The sequence below is a fragment of the Nothoprocta perdicaria genome, unplaced genomic scaffold (genome assembly GCF_003342845.1).
Source record: "Nothoprocta perdicaria isolate Ctin4 unplaced genomic scaffold, notPer1 scaffold_176, whole genome shotgun sequence".
Classification (NCBI taxonomy): domain Eukaryota; kingdom Metazoa; phylum Chordata; class Aves; order Tinamiformes; family Tinamidae; genus Nothoprocta; species Nothoprocta perdicaria.
The window spans coordinates 581899-591838 of NW_020454938.1; the positions used below are offsets into that span (position 1 = coordinate 581899).

Sequence of the window (9940 nt, forward strand, 5' to 3'; positions counted from 1 at the left end):
CCCCCGCCGTGGGGCGGTTCCGGCACCGCCCCCGCCGCGGCCGCGCGGGCCGGGCCGGGCCGGGCCGGGCTCACTTAGTCCCGCCCCGGCCCCGCCGAGCAGCAGCGCGGGGCGGCTCGGCGCGGCTCGGCGCAGCGCAGGTCGGCGCGGATCAGCTCCGCTCGGCTCGGCTCGGCTCAGATCAGATCGGCCAGCGCAGCTCGGCTCGGTTGGGATCGGCTCGGATCAGATCGGTCAGCGCGGCTAGGCTCGGCTTGTTTCGGCTCGGCTCGGCGCGCACCATGGAGGCGGCGCGGCCGTGGCGGGCGCTGCTGTCCCTGTCCCTGGGGCTCTCGCTGCTGCTGCTCGCGGCCGGTGAGTCGAGGATCCTATGGATCCTATGGCAGGGGTGCGGGGACACGGGCTGCAGGGACACGGGCTGCAGGACACGGGTGCAGGGACACAGGGAGCTGGGACACGGGGTGCAGGGACACGGGCTGCGGGGACACGGGTGCAGGGCTGCAGGGTGCCGTGGTGCGGGGTGAAGTGGGCGTGGGTGCAAGGCAGCGGTGCCGGCTCGCAGCCGAGGTGCCCTCGCTGCAGGGCTGGGTGCCCCACGCACAGCCGAGGGCGCGGGGCAGGGGGCAGCGGAGCCCCCAGGGCTGCCCGCAGGAGCCGGCCGCCCAGCCTGGAGCAGCCCGGAGCTGCCTGTCCTGCTCGTAAGCCGGGAATAGCTCAGCCAGGCTGTCCCGTGCTTGCAGGCTTAGATAACCCAGGCCAGGATGTAAACAGCCTCCCTGGGAGCGGCTGGCGCAGCACCCGGAGCTGGCTTGGCTGAGGGAGTCCCAGGAGAGCTCGCGGCTCCATCACCCCAGGGACTGTGGACGGGGGACCTGGGGGTCACCCCAAAGGGGACAGGAGGAAGCAGGGAAAAGGACACAAAGCCCAAGCGCAGGCTCCGGGCCAGGGGACAAAGGGCACTAAGGAGCTGTGCYGGGGAGGAAGGCTCTGTTTGGGTCTGCTCTCCACGGGGAGAGGTTCCTGTTCTGCCCCACAGAGACAGGCCTGACCTGACCTCCCCCAGCCCTGCTGGGACRAGCCCTGATGCTTTTCAGAGGATGTTATTTTTGCCTTCCAGCCAGTCTGTGGGTTCATATAAGCAAACATTACCAAAAGCGGTGGCTGCTTTTTGCTGCTTTGGTTTCTCGCTGTCCGGCCTGTGACAGCTCTGTCCTTGACCAGAGAATCGCGTGTGGGGAGAGCACGGAGACACCAGCCCCCAAAACATCCAAGAAATGGGAGCATCCACAGCTGCTTGCCACAGCAGAAAGCGTGACCCTTGCTGCTAGACCTGGGGCTGACTACCGAGACCCACCGTGCAAGATATGATCCCTGGGTTGGGATAAGAAGGAGCCCAGTTCCTTGGGACAAAGAAAATGTAAAACTCCTACAGGTCCCGCTGCTGTGCCCATCCTGGGAAGAAGCACGGCGGGATCTGCAGCTCCTCTGCCTCCGTGTGCCCAAGCACCCTGCGCTGGGAGCAGCGTCGTGGGGATGCCGGGGAGCTCACGTCCGCTCGYGCTCTGTGTCCTGCGGAGCACCCGGCTCCCGCTGCTCCACAGAAGCAGCTCTGTGTACAGGGCCTTGGCCGGGAGCCTCGGGATGGAGCCGCTGGATGTGCCCGGGACCTGTGGAGGAGTGTGGGGCCGAGGCCGGCCCGTGTTATCAGCACGAGCTCGCTCCTCCCGTGCCGTAGCTCATGGCAGCGCATTGATGGAGCATGAGGTCATGCAGAACAGGCTGGGCAGCGCAGGCAGCAGCTTGAACTCGTGCCCAAGTTTTTCTGCCTCCTCAGGCTGGGCCGAGGGAGCTCCAGCATCTTCTTGGAAACCCTCATTTAACAAGGGGCCCTGCCTGGCCTGTCTACCACGGGTGCATACCCTACAGATATAGAGCATCAGGAAGAGGAGGATTAACTTGAAGGAGCCCTGCTATTAAAAGACTAATGAGTAGGAGCTTTCTGAGGAGTAGCTTAGGCTGACGAGAGCCACGCTGTTTGGTGTGGGTCCGGGCAGGCAGCCCGCAGCTCATTAACTTCCACCTTCTGCAGGGCATGCAGGTCGTGGGGGGTTATTTGTGGGTCTGCACCTGGGTTCAGCCCTTGCTCTGACTCCTCCGGCGTGGCAGAGCAGAGCCTGACATCAGGAGATGAGCAGTCCCAGGGTACGGTGAGACAGCGCTGCACGGGAGCTGATCTCGGCTTATGGAGAAGGTTTTGCCGTCCTGCAGCTGTCTAGGTAGAATGAATTGGTGGTGGGAGGAATTTCTTACAGTCTGGCTCAGCATTGGAGGAGGGAGCAGAAGGTTTATGAGAGAATCCACCCTTGACTCTGGAGGTGGGTGCACATTTGGGGGACACCGCCCCAGGCCCACCAGCTGCACAGCAGGGACCTGCCCTATGGACTTGGCTGCTCCGTGGAAGTTGCTTAGCGAATATTAGAGCACTGGGCAGACAGATCCCACCAGGAAATGGGTCCCTCCCTGCAAGCCCCCACCAGGACATTCCTCATGCATGTGACAACTGAGTGAGACCTGACATGTTCGGGGGGTTATAGAGGTTTTCTTGAGGCAGCATCTGTGCACAGGTAGAGCCCGTGTTCCTTTCCTGTCTCCAGAGTCTTGGAGCAAAGGCACGTGGGTTCCTCCTACAATGTTTTTCTTGTCTCCCTGCAAATAGTTTCTTAGGCAAAACCGAGCAGTGTGACCAGCCTGGCTCCCTGCGATAATCCTGCGCTGCTCGCGCCTGCCCCAGCCTGGCCAGCCCTGCTTCCCCAAAGAGCAGCTAAAACTGCCCTGAAAGACCCAGGACCTCACTGCAATTTCGCTTGATGTCCAGACACCATCAGATCCCTGTTTCCCGAGCCAGCAGGGCTGATCCCGGGTGTTTCCATAGTCCCATCAGAAGCAGCATGTGGCAGAGGCAGGTTGCGAGGCTGGGGCAGGGCAGCTCCTGACCGCTCTCCATGCTCCTCGTTCCAGCCCTGCACATCTGCAATCCTGAGCATGACTCTGCTGGCCCGTCCTGCCTGGGCCCTGGTCTCTGCCCAGGCACTGCCCTTCTTGAGACATCCCCGGGGAGGAGCAAATGCRGTCCGGCCAGGCTGGACCTTTCCTGCTGGGGCAGATGCTGCTTTCATGATGTCTTGCAGTGACGTGTGGCTTTGCTTGCAGGTGACTTCTGTGATGTCAACCACTGTCAGAATGGGGGCACCTGCCTGACTGGCATTAACGAGACCCCCTTCTTCTGCATCTGTCCTGAAGGCTATGTTGGGATTGACTGCAATGAGACCGAGAAAGGTGAGGTGCAGGGGAGGGACCTGACTCCCCCGTCACAGGGCACGTACCAGCAGTGGCTCAGGGCAGCCGCTGGATCCATAAGCCTTGTGATACGGTAACATGCCCTCGTGGTGGTCTGCAGGGCTGGTCTGGGGGTCCAGCCCTGATGACAGGCATGTAGAATGTGTRTGTGAGCAGGGACATGGTGACCTGCCTTGTCGTCTGTGTCCATCCTTGGGAGTGAAGACCCACTGCATGCTCTTATTTTCCAGTTATTCTGTAGCACAGCTGCATCTCCTTTTTTATCTCTTGTTTATTTCTTTTCCGCAGGCCCCTGCCATCCCAATCCTTGCCACAACAATGGCGAGTGCGAGTTGGTCCCTAACCGGGGAGACGTCTTCACTGAATACATCTGCAAGTGCCCTGCGGGCTAYGATGGCATGCACTGCCAAAACAGTGAGTACAGTGGGACACAAGGGGCCAGCAGGGAGGAAGCCAAAGAGTCTTGACCCTTGTGGTCTGCTCTGTAGACCGTACAGACTCTATGAGTCTACTCTGAGTGCCAGCAAGGACCCTGCTGTGGCCCTTGTTCAGGAGGTGCCTCTCCCCTCCTCCCGTGGCACTGAACAAGGGGTTCTCTTTGCTGGGGACCGGCTCTGGGGTCYCCTCCTGAGCCCAGCTTCTCTTTCTGCTCCTAGATAAAAACGAGTGCTACTCCCAGCCGTGCAAAAATGGAGGCACATGTCTAGACCTGGATGGTGACTACACCTGCAAATGCCCTTCTCCGTTCTTGGGGAAGACCTGCCATGTCCGTAAGTCTCTGACACCAGTTGTGTAGAGTGATCCCTTCCCTCCCTGTTGCCCACCATCCTGCCCCCTTCCACCAGTGTGGGCAGAAGAGGTCTTGTGGTTGACTTAGGTTAGGCAAAGCCACCTGAAGGCAGCCGCAGGTGTCTGTGTGTCGGCCATCCCCTGATGCCTATGTGCTTTGGTGTGATGGAGAGAGTATCTCCAGGAAGGAACCATGTTCTTTCCAGGGCCGCAGAGCAGCCCTTTCCCTCTTTCAGACCTCCATGCTCTGAGAGGTGCTGATGGATGGTGTGATGGTGTGATTTTCAGCTGCAAGCTGGGAAACACCTGGTGTTTTGTGCTATGTACAACAAGATACGTGAGAGAGGCCCTAGCATTGTCCTCCATTTCACACCCTGCCTCAAACAAGAGGAGTTTTTTGTGGGGAGAGTGAGTCAGTCCTGGGCGAGTGGCCAGTTACCCCCGCTTGGTTTTACTCCCTTGTTATCTTCACCCTTTGATGCTCAAGTCCCCGCTCTGCCTTCCCYCACCCCCGGTTCCAGGCTGTGCAGTTGTGCTGGGCATGGAAGGCAGGGCCATCTCCGATGCTCAGCTCTCGGCCTCCTCTGTCCACTACGGCTTCCTCGGCCTGCAGCGCTGGGGCCCGGAGCTCGCCCGCCTCAACAACCATGGCATCGTCAACGCCTGGACCTCCAGCAACTACGACAAGAACCCGTGGATCCAGGTACCACCGGAGCGCTGGGAGTACCRTCAAAGCAGGCAGCTTGATTAGCTGGTGCCCATCTTGTTGGGCTGTTCGTGTGGGATCACTCTGCTTTAGTAGTAGAGGAAGGGCTGAACTCTGCACTGCGCTGTGGAGATGTCCTGTCCCTCGATGGCATCCCCTCTTGCTCGGTGCTGGGGATGTCAGCTGGGGATGCTGACATCCTTGGAGCAGGTGAGATCCCTGGGGGGACATAGGGACCCCATGTCCTCCTCCCTTCCCAAACTCAGTACTATGATCAGAGGTCAAAGGGATGGAGAGCTTTAGCAGCAAGGAAACAGCAGGGCACATGGGGTAACCCTGGGCCCGATGCTCACCACGAGTCCAGGCTTCCAGCCTCATTCAGCACTGCTGATGGGTGCAGGCTTGTACTTGCAGGGTGCTGGCCACCCCATCCTCACCATGCCCTGCTCCTGCTCTCGCCCCCAGGCCAACCTGCTGCGGAAGATGAGGCTGAGTGGGGTCATCACGCAAGGTGCTCGCCGCGTGGGGCAGGCAGAGTACGTCCGCGCCTTCAAAGTGGCCTACAGCCTGGATGGACGGGAGTTCACCTTCTGCAAGGACGAGAAGCAGGACACGGACAAGGTGGGCTGTGCAGGGGTGCACTGCTCAGGGTGGGAGGGAGGCAGTGTCCCCATCCTAGCTGGGACCTGAGCACGGGATGCGCCTTGCCTGGAATTGCTCGTCCCTTGGAGCGTCACAGCAGTGAGCACTGACACACGGCAGCCCTGGCTGTGACACAGTGTTCTCGCACTGGTTGATTAGCTGGTGCCCATCTTGTTGGGCTGTTCGTGTGGGATCACTCTGCTTTAGTAGTAGAGGAAGGGCTGAACTCTGCACTGCGCTGTGGAGATGTCCTGTCCCGGGCTGTGACACAGTGTTCTCGCATGGTGGCAGCTCCTGCTGYGCTTTGCTGCTGTTATTCCCATGGGCTCTACGTGCTAGAGCTGAGCTCCATGCCTCGGGGTCCCAGCACGGGGCCGTGCTCGCCCTTCACTGCCCCTTGCTCATGTGCCTTAAAACACTAGCACTGCCCATGCAGGAGTGGAGACCCTGTGCACCACGTGGAAAAACAGACCCAGACTCTCCTGATGTTGTTCCTGCTGGTAATCTTGGCCTGTTGGGGCTAGTCTCTGTCCCGGAGGTGGGGAATCATAGGAGTCATAGGATCATTAAGGTTGGAAGGGACCCTTAGAGATCATCTAGTCCAACCCCCTGCACACGCAGGGTCACCCAGAGCACGTGGCACGGGGAGGGCCCTGTCCCCCTGGGGTGATGCCTGCACTCCTGGGGAGGGGTGTGCACTGGGGACTGCTCCGTGCCACGTCCCGGGCTGTGTTTGCCAGAGAGCTTTCGACCCGGGTCACAGGCATGTCAGGGGCCGTGTGATGGTGGGACAATGTGGACGGTTCCCGTGCCAGGCAGTGTTCTCTGGCTCTGGTTAATTGACCATAATAAGCATGACCAAAGAAGCAGCGCGGATTTATTTAGGTCATGGAGATAACATCTTTGTAGCTGAGGCGCTGTAAGAGTTGGGCATGGTCTGAAATTGCTGGTGAACAACTTGCCTGGCTCTGGGTTGTGTCTGTACCAGGTGTGAGGCTGCTGCATATCTTGCCCTCAGATTGAGTGTAGTGACATTAAATGCAGCTCTCTCCMACCTCACTTTTTTATTGCAAGTATCTCCTGGGTTGTTTTTATCCATCTGGAAAATGGCTGGGGAAATCTGTCCTCCTTTCAGAAAAAGGAAATGTTTCTTACTACGCAATTTTGGAAAAAAGAAATCATGAGAACACGACCTGCCTGTAGCCTGGCTTTGTTGTGTAAGAAGCAAGAAAGCGAGCCAGGTCTCTGGTTTTTGAGTCAGTCATGGTGTGGGGAGCGTGCCCGTAGCAGGAGGCCGTGGAAGTTGCTCTTTGCACGGCTGCATGTGGTGAGGAAGAGCAGGGAGCRTTGTTGGGGACGAGGCTGTTGGGGCACAGTGAGTTTACACATACCTTCAGGGCACAGCACGAGAGCCCGGGGTGCCTGACCCAATGTTTGTCCGTCTAGAGGGCAAGGGGTTTGTCCGCACGGGACCGCGGGGTGCCCACGGCTGCTCAGCCTTGTTTGCCCTTGCAGGTTTTCCCGGGAAACGTGGATTACGGCACGATGCAGACCAACATGTTCAACCCTCCCATCACGGCGCAGTTCATCCGCATCTACCCCGTGATGTGCCGCCGGGCCTGCACCCTGCGCTTTGAGCTGATCGGCTGCGAGATGAACGGTAAATGCCGCGGCCGCCGGCGGGGACGGTCCCCTCCCCAGGGAGCACTGCCCCAGCAGGGCTCGCGCTGGGTGTGAAAGGGCCAGAGCTTCTGCTGAGAGGGGGCGACACCGGTGTCACCCACCCAGGGCTGATGCCGTGGCCGTGGGGTCGCTCCAGGTGACGCAGAGTGGGGTGTCCCCCCTGCAAGCAGCTCTGTGCCCTCGGGCAGGTGGTTTCCCCTGGGTGGGCTGGTTGTTTTTCTCACTGCATCTAGTGGCAGCTGGGAATGTGCATGGGTGCTTTTGGGGAGCTGTTAATGCCCCCAGCTCGCCCTGCTAACACCTCCCCAGGCCGTTCCCGATCACRGCGAGGGTTTTTCCCTCTGCTCCCACCCCCATCCGAGCTGTGGAGCCACTGCTGGAGAGCTTGAAAAACTCCCAAGGATCAAAGTCCTCTGGGCAGCTTGAGTGAGGATTAGCATGAGCCCTGGGGCTTTCCCATCCCTTGCTGCATTCCTGCCCCGTGCGTCCCAGGCAGCGCCCAGCACGGGAGCCCTGGTGTGAGCAGGATGCCAGCTCCCGGGAAAGCACTGGGATTTGCGGGAAGTGCTGGGACGTGTCCAGGCCAGGATCCCAGGCCGCATCCTGCTGCTGCCGGGCGCACAGTGACATCGGCTGGGGAGCTGCCCGCATTGCACGCTGCTCCGCGCCAGCAGGAGCGGCCGCAGCGCCGCGCGCTTCCCCGGCCACGCGCCGGGCTCCCCTTCCCTCCCGCAGCCCTGCCGAAGGGGCGTCCCCCTTGGCAAGCCGGCTCCGGGCTTGGGAATGGTATTTCCCTGTTTGAGCTGGGGCTCCGGCTCGGGGAACGTTGTTTCCTGCTTGATTCCGGAGCTGCCGTCCCTGCAGCAGAAGGCACTGTGAGGCMGGGAATGGCTCGTGACAAAACACCCGTGCCTCAATGGAGCGGCTCTTGGTCCGGGAATGCTCTGCACCTCTCTGGGTCCTGTTGCAGCCCTCTGGAAGCGCTGCTCTCGGCTGCTCATCCGCTCGGGATATCGGGGAGAGGGCTGGAGGATGCGCGGGTGGCGGGTGACGGTGCTGTGGCCTCTTTCCCTTTCACTGTGTGTGTAAACCGTTGTGTTACAGTGTATTTCAACACGGCAGGTTGCTCGGAGCCCCTGGGCATGAAATCCCGCCTCATCTCCGACCAGCAGATCACGGCCTCCAGCGTCTTCAAGACGTGGGGCATCGACGCCTTCACGTGGCACCCGCACTACGCGCGCCTGGACAAGACGGGCAAGACCAACGCGTGGACGGCGCTCACCAACGGCCCCTCCGAGTGGCTGCAGGTGGGTCCCGCTGCCGCCACGTGTCTGACCCCGAGCACGTCCCTGCTGCCTCCGAGGGCGCCCCGGGGGTGCGGAGGTGGCAGCCTCGTGCGTGGCAGGCGGCTCTGCAAATGCTCTTCTCCAGCTGGGATTGCAGGGCATTCCCTAAATTTGTGAGCTCGTTCTACTCGTGCTCTCCTTTGCTCCCTTTCCCCATCGCTGTCGCTGCTGTGCCTGTGATGGGGGATTGCTCCGGGAGCGGGCTCAGGGGACTGCTCTGGCGCCCTTCGCCTTGCTGGCTTTTCCTGCCAGGTCTTTTCTTTTGCCCCCATCAGTCCCACAGCTGCTGCTTCCCACTGACGTGACACCAATTTGTGGGGGACCTGAGGGCTGCACCCCCCAGCTCGGTGCTGCCTCCATGGGAATGTCCCGCGGGGGTCACTGTCCCCGGCCCGTGCCAAGGACACAAGTCCGTTGGCTGCCCAGAACGCCGCGTTTCTGTTTTGCAGGAAAAAAGGAAAAAATGGGTTTTGTGTTTTTCTCCCTAGTCTGGAATGGAAACAAATAGTTTTGAAATTTCCTTCTCAATTTCCTTTCCTCCCCTGTTTTTATACTTTTCACATGATTTCATGACATAATAGGACAAAGCAGTTCAGTTATTTGTCCCGCTTTTTTTATTTTATTTGGGAAATGATTAAAAGCAGCTGCTCCTCGGCCCTAAATAAACCAGCTTATCAAAATGTCTYCTCGTGGGGTCATGGTGACACATGGAGTCAGGCTGTTGCACTGGAGACCATGCACTTGTGTATGTGTGTGTATGTGTGTATGTATACGTATGTATAAATACATATATACACATGCATATGTAGGTAGTACTGCCCCCAATGAGCATGAAATAGAAACTGGAATAAGGAGACTTGGAGGATGTTTGCTCTGTTATCCTGGAACACACCAGTGGCAATAGTGCAGCATGGCAGGGCAGGGAGCAAAATAAATGTAATGGAAACCATCTCCGCTCTAACCCACGTGCCAGACTGCATTGATCTCCATATTTTCCCTACCAGAATCATTTTCCTTTAGAAATAGATTTCCCCTGGGAGTCCCTTATTTTGAACTGAGATGTTTTCCTGTCATTCCCCCATTGACCCTTGCAGCTGCAGGGGGTGCTCGCAGGGTGCTCCGGGCTGACAAGGTGGTGGCAGAGCAGGGGATTCAGCTCTGCCAGCCGTCACGGGGAGCCCTGTGGCCGCAGGCAGCCCGGCCATCCCGTGGTGCCACCAGCTACGAGTCTTTTCTCTCYACCAGATCGACCTCCGGGACCAGAAGAAGGTGACGGGCATCGTCACGCAAGGTGCCCGTGACTTCGGCCACATCCAGTACGTGGCCGCCTACAAGGTGGCCTACAGTGACAACGGCACCTCCTGGACCCTGTACAGGGACAGCCAGACCAACAGCACCAAGGTGCGCGGGGCCGGGG

The 9940-nt window shown here is 59.5% G+C and overlaps 1 protein-coding gene across 1 annotated transcript in view; it reads left to right on the forward strand.

Moving 5' to 3' along the window:
- The first annotated feature begins 122 nt into the window (after positions 1 to 122).
- MFGE8 (milk fat globule-EGF factor 8 protein) overlaps positions 123 to 9940 on the forward strand; it is a 10717-nt gene continuing 899 nt past the window's right edge. The window contains exons 1-9 of the mRNA XM_026036315.1: positions 123 to 354; positions 3211 to 3336; positions 3646 to 3771; positions 4014 to 4127; positions 4668 to 4849; positions 5318 to 5473; positions 7010 to 7154; positions 8282 to 8484; positions 9769 to 9924. Coding sequence (XP_025892100.1) covers positions 282 to 354; positions 3211 to 3336; positions 3646 to 3771; positions 4014 to 4127; positions 4668 to 4849; positions 5318 to 5473; positions 7010 to 7154; positions 8282 to 8484; positions 9769 to 9924 — 1281 coding nt within the window. The 5' untranslated portion in view covers positions 123 to 281. The remainder of the gene's footprint in view (positions 355 to 3210; positions 3337 to 3645; positions 3772 to 4013; positions 4128 to 4667; positions 4850 to 5317; positions 5474 to 7009; positions 7155 to 8281; positions 8485 to 9768; positions 9925 to 9940) is intronic.